This window comes from Echinops telfairi, unplaced genomic scaffold, assembly GCF_000313985.2.
Source record: "Echinops telfairi isolate 266 unplaced genomic scaffold, ASM31398v2 ScPeMD7_1957;HRSCAF=2489, whole genome shotgun sequence".
Classification (NCBI taxonomy): domain Eukaryota; kingdom Metazoa; phylum Chordata; class Mammalia; order Afrosoricida; family Tenrecidae; genus Echinops; species Echinops telfairi.
The window spans coordinates 3,091,790-3,113,001 of record NW_022105855.1 but is presented as its reverse complement, the minus strand read 5'-3'; the positions used below and the strand labels follow the sequence as shown (position 1 = coordinate 3,113,001).

The 21,212-nt window shown below is 48.1% G+C and overlaps 1 protein-coding gene across 3 annotated transcripts in view; it reads left to right on the top strand.

The window, feature by feature from the left end:
• The first annotated feature begins 32 nt into the window (after positions 1–32).
• ETV6 (ETS variant transcription factor 6) overlaps positions 33–21,212 on the top strand; it is a 305,035-nt gene continuing 283,855 nt past the window's right edge. For 2 of the 3 annotated variants that reach the window (XM_045293264.1, XM_004716208.2), the window contains exon 1: positions 33–180. In XM_045293264.1, the coding sequence (XP_045149199.1) occupies positions 148–180 (33 nt within the window). In that variant the 5' untranslated portion in view covers positions 33–147. Of the gene's footprint in view, positions 181–997; positions 1,060–21,212 lie in introns of those variants that run through there. The other variant, XM_045293263.1, reaches the window with a different exon arrangement.

Sequence of the window (21,212 nt, the reverse complement as noted above, 5' to 3'; positions counted from 1 at the left end):
CCCCGCGGGGGGCGGCCGCCGGGAGAGATGCTGGAGGAAACTTCTTAAATGACCGCGTCCGCCTGGCCGTGGAGCCTTTCTGGGTTGGGGAGAGGAAAGGAAAGTGGAAAAAAACTGAGAACTTCCTGATCCCTCTCGCTGGGAGACATGTCTGAGACTCCTGCTCAGTGTACCATTAAGGTAACAACCTTCTCCCCTCCCTCCCTCGGGCGAGAGCCCTGCGCCGCGCCGCGCCGCGCCGCCCGGGGCGGCCGTGCCCGCCTCCGGCGAGTGGGCAGTTGCAGCCGCGCGGGGATCGCAGTCCATTCTTTGGGGCGCGAGGGAAGGGGATGCAGCTCGCGGCGGCGGCTGTACCCTTTAGTGTAACCTTGCGCCCCTCCCCGCCCCCCCCTGTCGTCTTTTCGGTCTCCATCCCACCTCCTTTCTTTTTGACAAATGAAGTGCCGGTCACAATTGGTCAGGAGGAACCCGGGGTCTTTAGAACTGTAAAACACCCCCAGAATTAGTGTGCTACAAAAAAAAAAAAAGTGCAACCCCCAAACCTGCTCCCCTTTCCTACGCCCAACATGTGACTGCAATGTAACTTTTGTTCCTGAGGGGTGGTCTCCTTAGAAGGAAAAGTTCTCCAGTCCCCCTTGGGAATGAGATCATTTCTGTTTTTCAGCACTCCCTGGGTCTGATCGGACAGCCTCCACTCCCACCCCCTCCACTGATTGTAATTACCAGCGCTGGTTGGAGAGACAGCCCTGGTGTCAGCTTAGCCTGGGCAACACTTAATGAATTCCTTTCCTTTCCCCTTTTTTCCTCTAAGGTGCATAAGGTTGCCCAATGATTCTGTCCCTCCGATATATAGGAAAGCCAAGCAATGCCAAAGCAGAAAACTCCCAAGATGCACGGAGAGAAAGAACTATTTAGATGCCCAGGCAAAATGACCTTCTCTCTTTGACAGTGCAGGCAGGAGGATGTCTAGGAGTAGAACTCGCCCGTTCTCTGGCCATAGTTTCCAATGCTATGAATGTACACTGGTGGATGTTTGCAGACGCAGCCCTTGGCTTCCAGGTAGTGTTGTGTGTGCACGTGTTGGTATCCATAGAGGTTGGTGAGGCTGTGGTTTGTTGCTTGTAAAAAGTTACTGTAAAGTTTGCCACAGTAGGTGGGGGAGTGGGGGGCAAATGATGTATGAATCACCCCCGGTTAATTTTTTCCCATCTGTGCATCCATTCCCTGCGCAGTGTATTTGTTTCACTGTTCAGTCAACCCCCAGGTGGGAGAGCCTTCTGCTTGAGTGAGAAGCTGAAGCTGCTGAAGTTTGTTTGTTTGGGGCCTTGGTGTATTTATTATGTGCTCATCGAGTGGACACTACAGAAACAATGGACAAATAGCCTGCTTTCTTGTCTCTGGGGAGTTAGATCTTTTTTGTCCTTGCGCTACTTTTCGATTCGGCTCTGTTTTGATGGACAGTATTTTATCACACTCGCTTGTAAGATCCTAATTAATACTTAGATTTGAGTGTTTCTTGGGAAAAGGCTTCGTGTGTTTTAGGGGTTTGGTGATGTGAACTGAAAAGATTGGATGAATTTCTTTGGTTTTGTCTCACAAAAAATACCCTGTGGAACTTGTGGACTTCTGTGTTCGTGTGTGCCTGGGGGTGGCAGTGTGTCTGTGGGCTTGGAGGGGTGCTGTAGTAAAGGTCTTAGGTTACTTTGAAGCATCAAAACCACTTTCTTCTACGATCGAAATCAGATTCTGCATCACACTTGGCCAAATCCCGCGGTATGGATAATCTAATTTACTTGACACTTCATAACACAAATGGAGGTAACTAAATAACAGGGTATTAACTCAGTAAGTTGTATTTAGCAATATGACACTACAACGGACCTCAGGGAAACCTGGACCAGCAGTAGGGTAGTGATTTCAGGGTGGAAACTGCAAACAGCCATCCCTGACTTTTCCTGGTGCCTCGTAATGAAGAGCCTGCATATCCCCACTCGGGCTTATGGCTGTACTCGGGAGGCAGAGTGCTTGTGTGGCCCTTTTCAATTGAACTGGGCTGGGGATCGTGAGACTCAAAGTCCTTTTCCTTCCATACACAAATAAAACCAATCCCCAATCAAAACCAAACGTGTTCTTACATGTGCTATCCAATTATGTCCGTGCTTGGCATAAGTGTGTCTTTTTTATTATTTTTCTTTGCCCTTTTCCTCATTACTCAAGCTACCCCATCTATGTCGGTCCTTCCTTTTAGTTCCATGTAACTCCTAAGTAGCTAAACTAGACCGCAGGTAGGTTCTCCACTCGTCACGGAGATGTGTGTCACTTTTGGGTTTGGGCTGTTCTTTCTGGATACAACATACGCAGCTTTGCGCAGAGCTTTCTTGAAGTGCACACCGTGAAGTTTATCTCGACAGGGAGTTTGTTGAATTCACACATTTTCCAGTCATTCGAGCAGGGGATCCAGAGCTAGGATTATTCTGGGCCATCTGCAAATGTTCCAGTGATGTGTACAATCCTTTCATTTATCCTTGGGTTGTGGCACAGAGACTGCAGAATTAAAACACATTTGCTGGTAACCCACAAGCCAGTCCTGGGATTGCCTCTGGGGTCCAGTTAACAAGACACTTCTCCATGGAGAGAGGAGAGGCGTGTAAGAAGCTTTCACAGACGAACCTGAGCTACTGACAACACGTGACTCAGGGAGCTTTCTATCTGTGATTTCGCTCCCCTGGTCCACTCCTGGAGCCTGCGTCTCCTGTCCCTCTCCTTCCTTACAGGCAGCTGATCAGCAGGCAGTAAATTCCTCAGCAGCTGGTCCTCTGATGGAGCCCAGAGGAGCCTGCCCAGGGGCAGCCGCAGAGGGAAGTGCTTTGTTTACTTCTGGGCTACCTGGGCTGCTAGGAAAGAGCAGTTGTGTATCATTGAGGTGGAGTTTTCAAGGTGAAAGTTTCTGACTCAGTCAATGAGTGACACTTTTGTCATGGTTTCCTATGTGGTGGCAGCTGACAATGACATGCCTCTAAGGTACGGTGACCAGACATCCCGCTTTTGGCGGGACAGTCCCGATTTTTAACAATTTGTCCTGCGTCCCGCGGCATTTTTAAAAAGTCCCGATTTTTGGAAAGAATGCACGACAAGCTAGGGTATACGGTTTTCGGCTGCCATGTGGCTATTTCGCCAGGATATGAGTTTTATCAATGGTGTCCCGCTTTACCAATGTTAAAATCTGGTCACCTTACTCTAAGGGCCCTAGTGTTTCTTTGGTGCCTTATAAACGTCTTCCCCTCAGTCACCTAGGGACGTTAATATCAGATAATTTTTACAGTGGGATCCAAGGGGAGAGGAGAGACTAGCCCAGGGTCACCAAAACATCACCCAGGCAGTATGGGAACTTGGAGAGCGCCATTGTCTCCCTGCAGTGGCCCGCTCTCCTGGGAGCCTTGTCACGTTCCTCATGAGAGCTGAAATCTCTCAATTCCTGGCCATTTGGGGCGGTTCAGACATAAGGCGAGGGCCACTGATGTAAATAAAAAGGCAAGTGATTTTTTTTTTTTTTAAAGAGGGTTGCCTAGCCGATTGCTGGTCTCAGAAGGAAGGAAGAGCCTGTCTTTTCCATTATCAGCCTTCGCCTTCAGGTCACCTGTTCAGTTTTTAAGTTCAGCCAAGTTGCAGCGGAAAGTGCTTAAGGCCCAGCAGACACAGACCTTCGCCAGACTTGGCACAGCGCTTTCGTTGACCAGGGCCGTTCAGAATATAATACTGAGTCACAGAATTTTCCTTTGCCTTGCCTCTTCTCTCTCTGCTGCCCCTACCACCCATCGTTCTGAACCGGGAAGAATCCCTTTTCAAAAAATTGTCTATTAACCAGATGTCTCTCTTGTTCTCCCCTAATGGACTCTGAACTCCTTGGGGTTACCAATTATCTCTGTGTTCTGGCACCTAGCGAGCAATGTTTCCCAGTGATGTTTGCGGATTTGAAGTGAGACTTGGCCCGTGCTCTCTCCTCCCCCCCATCCAGGATGACATACCAGGTTCATCCACATCAAGTATTTCCCAAGGGTGCTCTCTGAGGAGAGAGCTAGAGCGCTCGCTGAATGTCTGGCCCCGAAATATTGCTAGTAGACACTGTGTATCAGTCCCTTTTTGTATTTTACCAAAACTTTTCAAAAAAGTTTTTGCATTGCAAAACAACAACAACCAATAAAAGATAGAACAACCAGCCTAGAGATACCACTGTTACAGGTTTAGATTTGATTAGCTGTCTTCTAACTTTTCCCTAGTTTTTTTGACAGTAAATTAGAGAAAAACACCCACCACCACCCCCTTCACCCCCCCCCCCTTTTAAGAGTTGTTTTGACTTTTAGAGTTGGAAGACCTTGGAGATCAATGGAGCCAAGCTACTTTATAGATAGATAGATAGATAGATAGATAGTTAAAGATTGATAGAGAGAGAGAGAGACAGACAGAGAGAGAGACAGAGAGAGAAGGACCAGAGAGCCTGTCTGTTAGCTTCAGCTGAATAGTGACAGAGCCAGGTTTAGTGTAAGAAAGGCCTCTTATACTCAGGCCACCGCACCCCACCCTCTGGGTCCTTGGTGCATCCCTATAAAAGGCCAAGGGAATTTGATACACAAATAGGCTTCACCCTCTCTGGCACTTCCTAGCCTGGTCCATTTTAATCCCAAGCCAGCTGGTATGAGGGCACTGAGGTATGTGCCAAGGAAGATGGTGTGTGTGGGAGCAGGGGGCCGAGGGGGGATTGTCAGGTGTGGGGAGAGGAAGTGGTAGGAGGTAGGGGATGAAAGGAGAGGGCCTGACGAATTTGTATTTATTTGCTGCAGTCCTAGTTGCAGCTTACGAGGGGCTGTCCTTTCTGCATTGAGCTGAAGCAGTGGTCCTTCTTAGACGCCCTGTGAGCCATCTTTGAATGGGCCCCTCCTCTCTCACTGCCATCGAGTCCTTTCTGACTCATAGCGACCAGGTAGAACTGGCCCTGTGGCTTTCTGATACTGGAACTCTTCACAGGAGTAGAAAGCATCACCTTTCTCTCATGGAGTAGCTGGTGGTTTCGAACTGCTGACCTTGCAGCTAGCAGCTCAATGAATCACCACTACATCACTAGGTTCCTTAAGTTCTTTTATCCAGGGGCAGCTAAGCCCAGAGCTTCGTTTCTGTGTAGAAAGCCATCTCAGTGAACTAGTATAAATCAAGAAGCTGGCTGCCAGACTCAGAGAAGTAGCTATAGAAAGTATCCTTCCATAGGGCAAAGCTAGCCCAATTGTGGGCATGAGAAGCATTGAACTCTGGAAGATTCTGTAAATCCTAGTTGAGCTGCGCTTCCTCATACCAAGGAAGGGCAAGGGTCAGAGGTGCAAAGGGGTTCTGGGAGTTACACGAAGAGCTGTTTCATTTTATTACTGATTTTTAAAACTTGCCTTTAGTGTCGATCTCTCAGCTATGTGAGCCAGCGTCAAATCAAACCCACTGGGGCACCGGTTTACACAGCGAATGCTACTTTAGAGAAAGCACCAGAACTTGTTCCCAGCAGAGGCCATCACTGCGTGCGTGCGTTTGTCTGTCACTGGGTGTGTGTCCTAGAAACCAGTCTCTGTGCGCGTGCAAGGAGTGCGAGTTTACTCAGGTTCCCACATCAGAGTGACTGGTGAGAGAGACTAGACTAAATTAGCGAGGAGTTCGAATTATAGCCTATTAAAGCACAAGCACATTCTTTATTGATTTTTCTGAACATACAGGAACCAGACTAATAAAGTGTTGCTTACTGGGGCACCTCAGGCTAAGCCCTAGTGAGTGGGCAAAACTGACTGCTGGTTAGAAATGAGTGTTACCAGGTGCTGGAAGTCTGTTCCCTGTGCTTTAAAACACCACCACCAAGAAATCATTTGCTCAGTTCATTTGCTGGAGAACCGTTTCTTCTGAGGCAGTCAACATGCTCAGTCCAACCTGGCTTTTGTCTCCGTGATTGATGTGGAGTTCTTGGAGTGGGGGTGGGAGCCTGACTAAGGAAGACATCATTCCCCAGGGTTTGTTGCGGGAAGACCCCAGAAGAGCAGAACTGCTCAGTCGGGCCTGTGCTTAGGGAACGTGTGGGACACCTGCATTAGGGGGCCTTTGTCAGTGCTGTGTCATTAGAGGCATTTGGTGGTTTGGCAGGTGGCACCCCAAAATCCTCACCAATGGCATCCCCACTGTGTCGTGATTTACTACTTACAGTGCACTTTCTTCTTCCTCCTCTGGTTCCACCGCCTTCCTCCTGGCTTCTTCCTTCTTTACTTCCTGCCTCGTCTTCCTGCCTCCTTTCTTCTCCTCCTTCACCATCATCACCATCACCATCATTTATGGAATATCATTCGCTTGTGGCCTTGGTGGCACAGTGGGTTAGGTGTTGGCCTCCTAACCATAAAATGGGCAGCTCAACCCCACCCCTCAGGAGGCAGCTGAGGCTGTCTGCTCCTGTAAAAGTTTATAGCCTGGGAAACCTTCTATGTGGGAAGCTTCTGGCTGGCAGTGGGCTTGGAGTGGCTATGCTGGTCATCGTACTAGATGGTTTATCTACATTTATCTCAAACAATCTTTACAAGTCTCTCAGGGATGGGGATGCAGGCTTCCTCCCCCTTTAACATATAAGGAAACTGAATTCCAGAAAGAGACAGGACCTATCGGCCTCAAATCCCTCAGGCTGTAAGTGACAAAGCTAGCGAGGCCTGTATCACTAACCACTCTATAGTACAGGTCTGAAGTGCAGCCACCTCTGGAGAAAGTTGGGGAACTAAGAGGCAGGGGCTGGTGTGGAGAGCACATGAGATGAGAGGCAGAGACGGAGCTGGCAGAGATGCTCCAAGAGGGCCCGAGGACCCCTGCTGCTTTGGCCTCTTTTGAGGGTGGGCTGATCCCACCTGTGTCCACTGTGTGTGTGGACAGCCCCTGATCACACAGAACCCCGTTTTGGAGCAAACTTTCCATTTTGCTAGAAATCCCTGATGCTCTCGAGTGATACTCATTTACCTTTTTATGGTTTTCATTTGGGTTTCTCTCAAAAACCTGTATTTTCTCTCGCTGCATAGCTTTTTATTTCCCCAGTGCCTACTTCCTGCTTCATTAAGGGACGGGAAGTCTTTGAGGTGGTACCTTCTCCTGCTGCCCAGCCTGGGGCTGATCAGACTCTTCTCCTGCCTCAGTGGCCTTTCTCTTAAAAGTTTTTTTTTACAGGGATCCATGAACCACAAATTAAAAAAGAAAAGTTATTTTAGATGCCGCCCATCAGGTACATCTTTAACATTCTTTGTGATTTCTAGGGATGGAATCTCTTCAAGTATTCCCTCCTTCTTTTCTTCTACCACCAAAAGAGTCATCTCTTCCTCTCTCCTGTGGTATGGTACCCTGCACCTCCTGGGCTTTTGCCTAACACTTGATTGAAATTCCTCTTGATGGTAATGAAGAATTTTGTCTCAATTTACTTGACTGAAGAGAGTATTCTGGCCGTCTGAATTTGAACCAATTTGAGGAAGAGTCTTCAGGCAGCCCTGGGGCAGAAAGGGGAGAGCTTGTGGAGGGTGCGAATGAATTTGGAAGCAGCATTGGACATGATCATGGAACAGCAGGGGAAACTGAGATCTGTGGGATTTGGTCAGTGTAGGTGAACCAGAGTTAAAAATCAGGCGTTCTGTCAGAGGTCCATGATGCGCCAACGCCGTGGCAGAGCGAGAACATAGGAAGCAGGCAAGCCTCCAGAGCCAGCCCTAACTGCTCCTTCCTTGTTGGGGCTCCTCCGTAGGCATGAACCCCTTGGCGCGGCTGGCTCCACACACGACGGGTGCTATTGATGCTCCTCGTTATGCCCTCCGAGTTAAATTAAAGACAGAGGTTAGGAAGTGAGGACAGAAGGTAATGCATCTCAGGAAGATCCCCATCAAAATACAACACGAGAAATACTCAGTTTTTAAAAGCCCAGTTTCATTTATCTGGATGAATGACTTGCGGAAAACACTTTTACTCCCCACTGAAGATACCACAGAGCTATTCCAGTACGTCTGTCTGCACGTCAGCAGTCCTGTGTGCTCCCTGATGGTATTTTCCCTTTGTTTGTGGGAGCCAGACAAACGGAAAACGATCTCATTTCCTGAATGACCTGAAAAGGACACGCTGCCCTACTGGTGTGAGTGCTGCTTCGGTGGATGTGCTCAGTGATGTCAGTGTTGCCACAATGCAGTTCTCATTGCCAGTAGTTGATTCTGCCTTGTATGGTTCCTTGGCTGTTCTCTGCAAACCCAGTTTCACTAAGGGGACTGTGTGTGGCTGAGAAGAGGCCTCTATGCCATTGCCGGACTGTGGAGGGCATCTTGGGGAAGAGCTTAGACACAGGGGTAGGCAGACCCGAGTGAATTCTGGCCCCTGACCTTAAAATGTGTTTGAATTATGCACCCTCGAGCCTGTCAACCTGTCTGAAATAGAACCACCTGCCTCTCAGAGTTGTTGGTTACCTGGTTTGTGCTTTAAGGAACCTCAAGGTGAGCAGTTGAGACCCACCCAGTGGCACTGTGGAATAAAGACCGGCTAAGCATCTTCCACAGAGATGACAGACAAGAATACCCCACACAGCGATTCTACACTCCAACACAGGGTCACCATGAATTGGAACCCATGCTAGCGCATTCTAAGGGTTGTTGGGAAGGTTAAGTGTGATATGTAAATTACCCAGTGCAGTGACTTAGCTGCCTCCTTTAGGTCTCTTCCCCTTTGGGGGTATCCTTCACAACATAGGGATCTAGAAGAAACTAGCATTTTTCTAGTCCTCTACCATCACTAATCCACAGGAGAACCCAAAGACCAGAGATGCCCATTGTCTGGCAGCAGTTCACATGCCTGGTTCATGGCACCATCCGACCCCAAAGCTAGGGCTCCCAAGTCTGGTCACTCACTCGCCACACAGTGCTCTTGTCACTCTTGCGTTGACTTCCTCACGGATCTGAGGTCGCTCCGTCAGTGCTGAGGAGAACGCTTCACTTTAATTGAGGATGAGCCTCAACAACAGGAGCGATGAGCCAACTGCCATTGCTAACAGCAAAACGCTCTCTTACATCTTCCAGTTCTGAGGGAGCAACTAGTATGGTTCCAAAGCAGTTTGCAGAGATGAAAGAAAAGCCAAGAAAGAAAATCAACAAGGCCCCAAGTCTGGAAGTGCTGTACAGTGAATCCAACGTGCGTTATTACTCAGCACTCAGCTATTCAAAGCTGTTCAGGGCTCCCCTTGTTCATAGAGTTGCTTATTATTTATGACCAGGGTGAAACTTGAAAAAGAGCATCAGTTCTTTCATCTGCTTTTGTCTAACAGGAGAGTCTATGTCTGTCTGACCACAGAACAGACACTGTTTTGTGCGGGGTGGTGAATTTCCAGTTTCACCAGGGAGCAGATGCCTCTTGGTGGAACTTTAATTACACGGAATAGTTTGAAAAAGCCAAATTTGTTTTACTTTGGGGGCAGGAGGGGAAACTTCAGGTTTAGAAGACAGTTAAGGACTGAAGTGTCACCACTTGGCTATGTTCTTTTTCTTAATGGGCTTCAAAGGAATTTTTCAATTTCCCTTGATATGTACATGATCGATGAGATGATGTAGGTTGGGCTCTTAGCCTCAAGGTTGGGGGTTCAAACCCACTAGCCATCCTTGAGTGTAAGGGTCACCATGAGTCCGAAATGAACCGATGGCAGTGGGTTTTTGAAGTATTTGCTCTTCAGTAGCTATATTCCTTTTGTCATTGACTTAAGATCAATTTCTTGATTTTCCTTTGTATGTACACGTGAGAAGATGACATGGCAATGTTAACGGGAAACCCTCGTTCTGAGTGATGGTGAGGTGTCAGCTTCATCCTCTGAGCCTGTGTAGCAAATCCGTATGTGCGCCTTCAGTTTGTTCTAGGAAAGAGGCCATGGGTTTGAAAAGAACTCAAAACTCTTTGCTGAAAGCCCAAGTGAAAATTTCTGATTTTCTTTCAGAGCTGCTTTGAACGCGCTCCAGCAGGTTCTGGTGGGTGTTTAACTTCAGATTTACCTGGGTGATGAGGTCAGGCATCTGTGCCTCACTTACACCCCTTGCCTGTGAGTTACCAAGAGGAGATGCCCAATCCAGAGTATTTCCTGGAAGAAGCAAACTCCAGACAGATCAGCCTTTAGGGAAAATATCCACCCCACTTCAGCACAGACTGTCTTTGAAGTTACCCATTTCCCCAAACACTTCCCTAGTGAAAGTGTGAATCTAGGTGTGGCAGCTGAAGTTCAGGGTAGGCGGAGCAATGAGAAAGAAAGAGGGAACCTGCCCACTTACCCAGGCCTGGTACCAAACAGGCCTGGCGTCTTTAACGGAAGATAGGGTCAACAGCCAACTTAAGAATTTAGCATTTGTGTTGTCTGAAACCTACTAACAATGCTCAGACCAAATCTATCAGCCCTGGAGTGGGCAAAAGAAATAGAATAGAGATTTTATTAAAGGGGGTATAGGAGAAAGAAGGGTAGGATTGGGGTAGCTAAGTGCTTTCCTAGACCGAAGAACTCTTGGCAGTTCAGTGGTTAAGGAGCTCGCTTGGCTGCTAACCGAAAGCTTGGTGGTTGGAGCTCACCAGCTGCTCCGTGGGATCCGATGCGGCAAGTCTGCTCTGTTCCTTGGGGTTGCTGTGAGTTACAATTGATACGGTGGCAGTAGGTTTGGATCCTTAACTGCCCTCAAGAACTTAGGCTAGGGAAGAAACCTTGTCTCAACAATAGCTACTTCATTTTTTCGAGAATGAATTTCCCAGACTATTCTTGACCATCTGACCAGCCTCCTGCCAGAGCAAAATCACATGGTAGCTTCAGTCCTGATTTTTCCAACATGGTTCAGCTAATTGCTTTCATACATTGATTTGTGATCACAAGCTGGGCACCCCCAGAAAGAAAAATGTCTTTGTTTTTCTTTTCTCTGGTCCTCCTTGCTTACACCCACGCCCCTGCGCAGGCATTGGCAGCCCCGGTTTTGGGGAATAGAAAGTCTGAAGGACTGAACCCACGGTGTGTTTCCATGGCCTCCTTTTGACTTGGAAATCTGGGAAGTTAGCAAAATCCTTGTCATGAGTTCACTTGGCTGTGGCTCTGTGCTGTTGAGACCAGTGGCTATGTAGAGTAGCGGGTCTGGTATGACAGTCATGGCCAGGGGTGGGTGGGTACTGCAGGTCAGGATTCACTCTCACTTTCCCCTTTGGGTCCGGCTGACCTGCAACGAGATGGCACTGTGGGAGAGTTATCATTCTTGTGATAAAATGTAAAGAGTCAAGATCCCCAGTCTGGGTTGGCCTCCTCCTCTTTCTCCCTGACTGAGACCTGAATGACCTGATTTGGCTGACTACACCTCCGATCCCCTGGCCCAGGGCCAGCTCCTGGTGTGCTTCTGTGCCACGGACTGGGCCTCACCTTAGTCTGCTGACTCTGACACTTCAGGGTGAGGTGGAAGGAGAGACCAGACCAGTTGGAAAGGTAAGAGAGCTAGAGAAACAAAGGCTCCCCGTCTGAATTTTGGATTCTGGTGTTTTTTGCCTCTCTGAAGCTCCATGCTCCCGTCAGGACCCCGGGCGGGGTGGTGATGGCTGATGGTGTGCAGGCAGAAGTCTGTCGTAAGTCAGGCACCACTTCTGAACGTGAACATAGCATCCAGGGGGGCAATGTTGGCGAGCCCAGGAAGGCTGGATTGATGATCCTCTCATCTTTTCCAGCATGCTTGGAGAGTATCTTTAACTTTCACCCAGACTGGCAGGGGCTGGCCAGAGGGACCCAGGGTTTGGGTTACATCTCAAGTAGGGCACCTATGAGAACATCCGTCTTACATGCCCCCACCCTTCCTGGCACATTGGTTTGCCTAAGCTCTCTACCCTGAGACTAGGAACAGGGAGTCTGACATTAGTAGCAGTCTATTTCTTTGTCATCTTCAGGGTTCTAGGTGGTATGCTCCCCTTGAAGACAGGTGCAGATAGGCCCAAGGGGGAAAATATCCTTACACAAGGAAGAAAGAAACAGTTGGACAGCTGGGTTGACTCCATTGGAAGTCCCTGTTATTCCAGCAAAGGGGGAAGAGGTGGGCCCGATGGCCCAAAGCACTGTTAATGTTGACCAGCTCTGCAGAGGATTTGCTTATCTTGAACCAGCTTAGTAAATTCACCAAATGGAACTTCCCTCAGATGGGGGATTGCCTATGTGTGCTTTTGTGGTTAGCCATCATGTTGAGTAGTCTGATTTAAGGGAAAGAGAGTTTTGTTGTACCTTTCCATTTCAGCTGTGGTATTTAAAGGTTTACCGTGGAGGCGGTGTGGGTAGATGAGAATAGAGTTTTCAAAGCCTCTTGGTTGGTCTATATCTAGGTTATAGGTGAAAGCAAGTTCACGAAACAGCCGGTTTCTTATTTGGGTACTTCCCTCGCCTGGCCTGCATGCTACCTTACCTTAATGCTAACCTACACATGTTTGACCACTGCGAGGTTAAGTGTCAAATGGATCACGGGACAGATTTCCCTTTACAGCTTTGGCTTCCCAATTTGTGTCCTTGAGATTCTTTTGTCATTACTCATGTTACTAGGGCTCTGTTTGGGATTCTAAGTAGGGTCTCAATTGGCATGATTATGCTTCTTTGGGGGAGGTTCTGGTGACATACTGGGCAGGGTGACACAGATCATTTGTCCAGCTGGCTGCATATGGGCAGCTGACCAGGCTTAGCACTTCTGGTCTACCATTTGCCAAAATGACAATCCCTCCACTGGTCCCTGTGGCTTTGGGGACACGGACACTTTCAGGTATTATCTTGGTCTGCGGTTATGCACATTAATGGTTCCAAACTTGCAGTGCACTGAAGGTTTTCTCTACATTCCCAAGCCCAGAAAGTAGCCTCATTGGGATAGGGAGAGGTTCCCATGTACAGACAGCAATACTGGAGCTTCAACCTTAGGAACTAGAGGTTAGCATTAGCATGCTCTAGGTAGAACAGTGAGTGGGTAGCTGACTGATCCCTTTGTGCACTATTTTTACTCTCTCTAGTCAAGACTTTATGGCGTTACTCCTGCTGACTTGGGCACCATTGTGCTTTGTACTTGTGGCTCTGCTGGCATATCTGCACATGTATTGCATGATCCCAGGGTTGTAAATTACAGAAATGATGGTATAACCTGTTTTTTAGCTTACAGAGTGAAAGATTGCATAAAGCCAAGCCTTGCTGTGGCAATGAAACCTTACATATAAATGTAAAATGTCTCTCCTTGGAGGACTGGCTTTTTGGGATGGCCTATAAACGGGTTGTTAAACAGCAATGTGAGGGGCTGTTAACAAGCTGTTTCTAAGAGCATCTCCCTGGTCTGGTCTGAAAAGGTAATGGGTACATATTGTAGCGATGGAGTGATTGGCCTGTGGTGTTTATAGGTTGGCAGATTTTGCGTATGATGCTCACGTGCATGGGTGAGCATCTTTACTAGGGAACGAAGTGAGAGAGGTACGCTAACGGGGGTTTATGTTTTCCAGCCTGAGTGTCCACATTTCAAACTGGGCTATGTTCTGCTTTGACTTTCAATCTGGCTCGAAAGAAGAGGTGCTTAATTTATAAACTATCAAGGGCTCATGAGGGAAGGGGGAGCGGGGAGGGAGGGGAAAAATGAGGACCTAATGTCGGGGGTTTAAGTGGAGAGAAAATGTTTTGAGAATGATGTACAAATGCGCTTTACACAATTGATGTGTGTATGGATTGCGATAACAGTTGTATGAGCCCCTAATAAAATGTTTTTTTTAAAAAAAAAGAAGAGGTGCTTGGTAGGAATCCACCAAACTTCAAACAGCTTTAGTTAGTCTGTGATAATACCCTAAGTATATAAAGACTGCTATGTATTAAAATCCTTGGGTGAGTAGGTAAATAACCTCTCCATAAACAAACCAGCATCCCAGTTGCCAGGCTCAGCCGAGCGGGGTTCAATGATGTGTCGAATTTTACTCGAATCTCTCTCCACATCCTCACGTTGCTGGAAATTGGTCTGTGCTCATTTCTGCCTCTGTTGGGCTCTAATGGAAGAGGACTCTTTCTCATTACCAGACTGTACCATGCTTTGACTGTGTTAGCAGCTGCCGTGTCAAAAAACAGGTGCCTCTGAGAGTTCTCTGGCTGGATCCGTGTGCTGCTTGCCTGGCAAAGCCTTATTATGATTTTGTTTTTATTTATTTATTTTGCCCACACAGGCCAGGCTCTGCCAAAAGGCGGCTGATGAGCAGGATGAATGTGAGAGCTGACCGCTTTTCTTGGTGGAGGTTTCTGTTATAAGATCCCACCTAAGAGCCTTGTACCATAAAGACAGAGCTAAATAAAACTGTTCAGGATATGACCCACAGGGGCGCACAGCCAAAAGAAGGATAGTCAATGAATAGTTCTGCCAAGTCACTTCTCTGTCATTCTTCAAAGGCCAACTTAAAGCCAGTGCTGCTGCAAACAGCCATCCAGGACTAAGAGGAGCAAGTGATGATTCTTCTTTGGTCCCTGGCACAGTCACACTCGGCCACTGACACACTTGTCCACCAGTGCTGCTTCAAGGTTATGGGTCTTAAGCGTCTGGAGGACAGAGGTGCTTTCTCCTCTGACCCGCGAGGCAACCACTTGCCCCACACCTGACATCGCTCTCTGTCTTCTCTTCACTCTGTCACTGTATTTCTTCTGGCCCCAGAACTTTCCATCGCCTGCTGTCTGGCCTTTCTACTTTCACTACCTGCCCTCTCCAATCAAACTTGGATTGACCCTTCCACTAAAAAAATTGATCATGCTGCAGTTCAGGATGAAACCAGCTCATTATGACAGTTGACAGGACTCTTCAGAGCCTAGCTCTCTTATATTGTCTCTAACTTCCCCCTAAGCCCAGTGTTCCAACTTGACCCGTCTCTTCTCTGAAAACAAGCATTGAACCTTGTGCCAGGAATTTCCGGCTGACCCTTTCTCTGCCTGGTAAACAGCCTGTCATTTGAAGCCCATCTCTCAGGCCTTTCCCATTCCCTCGAACACGTCTGTTTTGGCAGTGGGCCGGTTGTGGTTTGTTTACCATCCACAGTAGAGTGAAAGCCCACTGAAGGCCAAAGTCCAATGTATTTCTAGTGTCCAGCACCGTGCCCAGCAGAGGAAGCCCAATGTGTACTAGTTAAGTAGAACTTTTGAAATTAGCTAGACATTTATTTTAAGCCCCTGTTGTGGTCTTAGAATCCCTGGCGGACACAGAAGGTTACGAGCTTGACTACTTAGTGTACTTCTACTCTAAAACACATGAGTTAGAATTGCCTCGGTAGCAACTGGTTTGGATTTTGTGGTTGTTATTTTAGGCTTAAACCTAAAAACACGATCCATAGCCACTGAGTATTAGTAAGCCTGTTAGCAGTCTTTCAGGACAAAGTGAAACTGTTCCATAGGGTTTCCAAGACTTTCTGCTCGGCCCATGAAGTCTGGGGCTGGCCTTTCTATGGAAAGGCAGCATCTCCCCCTGCACTGGTTCAGCTGTTTTCAGTCTTTCTCCTGCTAAACAGTGGTACCTCTTTGTCCTCTCTCTCCCACCCCTAGTAACTAGTCATTAACTTGGTCCTTATACGTTTACCCATTTTAGATAATTTATGCAAGTGGGAATATACCTGCTTTGCCCCTTTTGTGACTGATGTATGTTACTCAGCATGTTTTCGACATTCACCCGAAAACCAAACCCAAGCCTGCTTGCCATCGAGCTCAGTCCATCTTACAGGATGGCGTGGAGCTGCTCCACAGGGTGTCCCGGGTTGGGGAGCAGACCGCTCCTCTTTCTTCCATGGACTGGCTGCTATTTTTGAAGTTGCTGACCTCCCACTCAGCAGCTGGCTGCTGAACCATTGGTCCACTAGGCCTCCTTAGGCGCATTCATGCAGTAGCACATATCAATAGTTCATTTCTCTTTATGGAGGAGTAATATTCTAACTCTGAGACTACCGTAATTCCACTTATCTGTTTATCTATGAATGGAACTTGACATTGTTTCCACCTTTTGGTGTTGTGAACAGTGTTGCAACAAATGCTCAGGTTTCCTGTTTGTGTTGCTGCTTTCAACCTTTTGATCGGGATCCCACCTTCTCTTCCACACTTCTCTGAGCCAATACTCTCTACCGTTCTCTAACCTGAGTGTGTTGTCCCTTGGGGCTAGACCAGTGAGCAGGACTGAGTGTACACTCAACCCCGGGCCTAGAAAAACAAACCAAAGTCATCTCTTATGGATGGGAGGAAAGGCTCATTATTTGTGTTTAAAACCCACTGCTCAGAGTTGTTTGTTTCAAGAGGAGATGGTTAGGAGAGAAGGTTAGGATTTTCAGCAACGTGGTTTAAGTGTAAGGTGGTGCAATCGGGAGAAGATATTTTCAAATGTAAGTAGATGGATTTATTTGAATTATTCTGCCCAAGACACTTAGGCCTTCATTTTCTCCTCACTCTGGCTGCCTGACTTACTGCTGGGCTTTTGTGCACCAGCATTTGTAAAAAGCCTGAACTTCCGGAACCCAACAGGACTCCAGCAAGGGGGCCATTTGCACTTCTCCCCAAACTGCCCCGCTGCTCCTGCTTCTCTGCCAGGGCCTTGTGTTTCCAGGCACAGGCTGCCCCTCCCTGCCCTGCCAGCCCTCTTGTCTCCAGACTCTTTCTCTAGGCCTCTCTGGCCTCGTGGGGAGTCGGAGGCTTCCCTAGCCTCTCTTCTGTAGGCTCCACGAGGGTTTTTGAGGAAGGTGGCCGTTGGTACAGACATGCCGGTCTAGACCACCTTGGGGAGTGGTCAACCCCACCCAGTTCACAACCCCTGGGAAAATAGATGTCTGTGAACCGCTAGAGAGGGGGTGTCCACTGCAGACGTGCCTCTTATGAACACTAACTGTACATACAGTGAACAACATACAACTGCTGCCGCCTTGTTTCCTAGTCTCATTATTGCTAAAACTCTTGCGCAACGTCTCTGCTGCCAAGACTGTTGATAGAATGGTCCCTTCCTTCCCCTTCCACTTCCTTGCAGCCCTACTGGACCCACCCGTAAGCCACCTCTCCAGAGAACCTGGAGGCTTAGGGCTTAGTGCTTACGAGACAGCGGTTTCCGATCATGAATCCATCACAGTCCAATCTTGAGAGCAGCCCCTTGTTTATCTCTGTGGTGGAGTATGGTCTCACTTGTAGCAAGCAGCCTGCTGACAGCACCATCCCTTGAAAAGGCAATGACCACGGGCAGTAACAGTAATTGTTTCTCACCCAAAGTGGCTGAAAAATGGCCTGGCCCGGGGGAAACTCTCAGGGTCCGTTCTTAACCATCTTAATAATCAAATGGAAACAGAAGTGAAATCTGTAATAAGTGCCCCTTGCGGCCAATGGGCCCACTTCCCCCAGCAAAAGTTACCCTGCATCGCAGGCCCTAAATTGTGGCCGTGTGATCATCCAGAAAGGGTCCCTCATTGCTTCTCATTGATGCAGTCGCCCTTGCCAAAGGGTCACCAACCACAGACCAAAGCAGGTCATCAAGCCCACTCCAACTCATGGCCACCCGCATGTCAGGGGAAGAGGGAGCACCATTGGGCTTTCAGTGGCCCGTTTTTTTTGGGGGGTGTGTGTGTCTGATCAACAGGTGACCCCATGTGCCTCCACGTGGACCCACCCTGCCAGCGGATCCTGCTGAGTGTTGTAGCACCCAGAGACTCCTGTGAAAGGGCCCAGCTGTCTATCTTAACAAATGACTTGTAAGGAACAATGCAAGTGGGAGGGCCCCCTTACTTTAACCAGGCTTCCAGTGTGCTGAAGGTCAGTTTGTGCAGCTGTCACTCAAGTTACCCAATAGACCCCGCTCTGGGTCTTTTCTGACCTTCTTCCAATTTTTCTTTTTGGTTTTTAAATGATGTCTAGCTGCTGTTGAGAAGCGCCAGCTAGTATGTTTGTCTTTCTTTTGGATACAAGTTTCAAGGACACTTAAGCCTTCGCCTTCAGGGCAGAATCTGATCACAGGTTGAGATCAGGAATAAATGTTCCCCCTGTGGTATCATATTGCACAGTTGCCCAGCCAGGTGTTCTACCTTTGTGAAACACACACACACACACACACACACACGTGTTCTACCTTTGTGAAACACACACACACACACACACACACACACCCTCTTACTGGGCCATCTTCAGGGCAGGATGCTGGACTGCGTGGGCCAGAAGCTTAATTCTCTGGACAAGTCCTTGGGTTCTGAGATGGAAGGCAGCTGCCCATGCGCTCCCAGGCGTGCTCACTGAATTCAGGCCATGGCCTCGGGTCCCTACAAAGCTTTGCAGCCCTCACTAAGTGTGAGAGCTTCCGTTGGGTCCAAGTAGATACACAGGCGTCCCTGGGTGGTGCAGACAATCACGCGCTCCACAACCAACCCTGAGGGTGGCAGTTCAAACCCACCCCGAAGGGCTTCCCTGAAAAGACAGGCCTGGAGCTCTGCTTCTGAGAGACCACAGACTGGAACCCCCTTGTGCAAGAGTTCTGCTCAGAATACCTGCGGGCAGGCGCCATGCATCCGCATCCACCCCACGGCCCCTCTCAGCAAACAGCAACAAGCACGGGCACATATCCCTTGAAAAAGTAAACTTGCTCTAACTTTCCTGGGCTTCAGTACCTACTTGGTCATTCCCAGAAAATCAAAGTAAGAGTAGAAATCCTAACCCTCAGGCCCGTATCAGCCGGGCTCAGGCTTGTGCGGCGACTTCGGAATCTGACCCAAAGTGGACAGAGGTGGTGCGGACCGCCCGGGTTGTGCCACCTCCTGTGCGATCTGATAATTAGCCAGCGAGTGGGGGATCCCAGCCTGGCCTGCCGGCCTGCTTTTCTTCCTTTGCATTGGTTCCTATCTCCTGTGGTGCAGCGCTTCCTTCTGCCACTATTCTTAGCTTACCATTCACTTCCCCACCTCTCCCCAGTTCCCGCCTCGGCTTCTGCCTTTCTCTTTCCCTTCATCTCCATCAAGTTATTTCGGGGATCACTTCTCATGTTCCACTCAGATGATGACCTTCTCCCCACCCTGCCCCTTCATGTCCTTCATTTCATCCTGTACTGTCCACATCCCCCAAGCAGAAGCCCTTGCCCCCTAGCTTGCAGGTATGTCTGGCATGTGAACTTGAATGTGCCCCAGAGAGTTCTCCTCACCTAGATTTCCTGCGGCCCAAGGCCCTGGGCTATTCTGGCCCCAGCTGGCATTTCCTCACCTCTCTTCATTCCATGTTCCTGCTTGTCCCTCTGATTGCGGATGCCTCTACCCCAGTCACGTTCCTGCCCCAAATGACTTTATTGTCTCCATTTCACCGGTAAGTGTTACTTGGTCTTTGGGGTACCGTGCTGTTCTTGTTCAGTAAAGATCTCCCCAGTTTTCGGTACATACATTTGCCAAGTGCTCAGGAGTGACCTGGATCTTCTCTTGGACCTGTCTTTCAAAAGTAGTGAGGGGCAAGGGTAGAGAGGTAGGCTTCGGGCAGCTTTCCATATACCAATAATTCCCAGATTTAGTAAGAGAGAGATGGCCGATGCAGTTCTTACAGGGTGAGTCTAAGCCGAGAAAGTACTTTTCTTTCCAGCTCATGTGGTGCGCTCTTGGTTTGGGTTGGAAATACCATATACACAGGCTCGTTTCTCTAATTGGGGCCTTAGAAACTTGTCATTGCTTTCATTTTGACAACTAGCCATTGATTTTTGTATGTTGCGTTTTGATGCTTATGAGACATTACTGGGTGGTGTTGGTCTCTTGGGAATTGTAACTCTCTCTCACTTTCCAGCAGTCTGTGCGCTATTGAAGGAGTGAAGCTGCTGTTCCTTCACTAGACTTCCTGTTGAGACTTTTACTGAGGTAGCGATATTCGCCAGCCCTTTATTACTACCCATTTGTAACATTTTTTTTTTTTCCAACACGAGGACAATTTCTTCCTGTTTATAACACACCCAGTTCTGGGAATAGGTGGAAGGGGCTGAGAGAATGCTGCTTGAGTCACACCCCACTGTAGGACCGCATCATTTCGAGGCCGAGAGCAGGGAAGTTCACACTCTTCCAAAAAGCACAGGGAGATGATTTAGGGATAGAATTTGTAGTATCCCTTTAAGAGCAGGCTCCACCTACTGATGAGTACACATCATTTCCCTCTGTAGATGAGAGGTAGCTTGTAATAACCTCTATGGGTAGGCAGGGGGTGAAATTTTATTCCAACATGATGTTTCCATAAGTATTATTGTTATACTTGGGAACTTGCTGTTGTGGGATATTTAAAATATTCTTCTCTGGGTTCTAATAATTTATAATAAACCAAAAACACCACTAGTGTTTTATCAAAACCATGTGTCTTTTTCGGAGGGGTGCATAGGAACATGAGCAGGGCTCCTGGGTTGTTCTTGGTTTTTCTTCTGTCGCTCGCTCCTGAGAAATGATGTGACTCGTCCGAACCTGAAAGGCCATTGTGGTTTTCTCAGAGACCCCCAGCTCTCATCCCAGTGGCTCCTGAAAAGGGAAGTGGGTGCAGCGCTTTGGGTTCATTGGCGCTCAGTCTGACTCGTCTCCCTGCCATCAAGTCCACTCTGACTCACAGCCACTCAATAGGTCAGGGGAGAATGCCCCTTGGATTTCTGAGGCTATAACTCTTTGTTGTTTTTTTTTCTTAAAGCAGTTTAGCAAGCGCTATTTGAATAACAATGAACTGCCATACGATGCTTTTACTTTTATCCCTGTCAAGTATTTAACTTACATAATCTTAGGTTATTTATTTATTTATTTTAAATCATTTTATTGGGGGCTCGTACAACTCTTAACACAATCTATACCTCCATCCATTATGTCAAGCACATTTGTACATTTGTTGCCATCATCATTCTCAAAACATTTGCTTTCTACTGGAACCCTTGGTATCAGCTCCTCGTTTTCCCCCTTCCCTCCCCATGGCCCTCCCTCCTGAACCCTTGATAATGTATACATTATTATTTTTTCATGTCTTACATTATCCGATGTCTCACTTCACCTACTTTTCTGTTATCCGTCCCCCAGAAAGGAGGTTATATGTAGATCATTGTGATTGGTTTCCCCTTTCTACCCCACCTTCCCTCCACCCTTCTGGTATCGCCACTCTCACCATTGGTCCTGAGGGGTTCATCTGTCCTGGAATCCCTGTTTCCAGT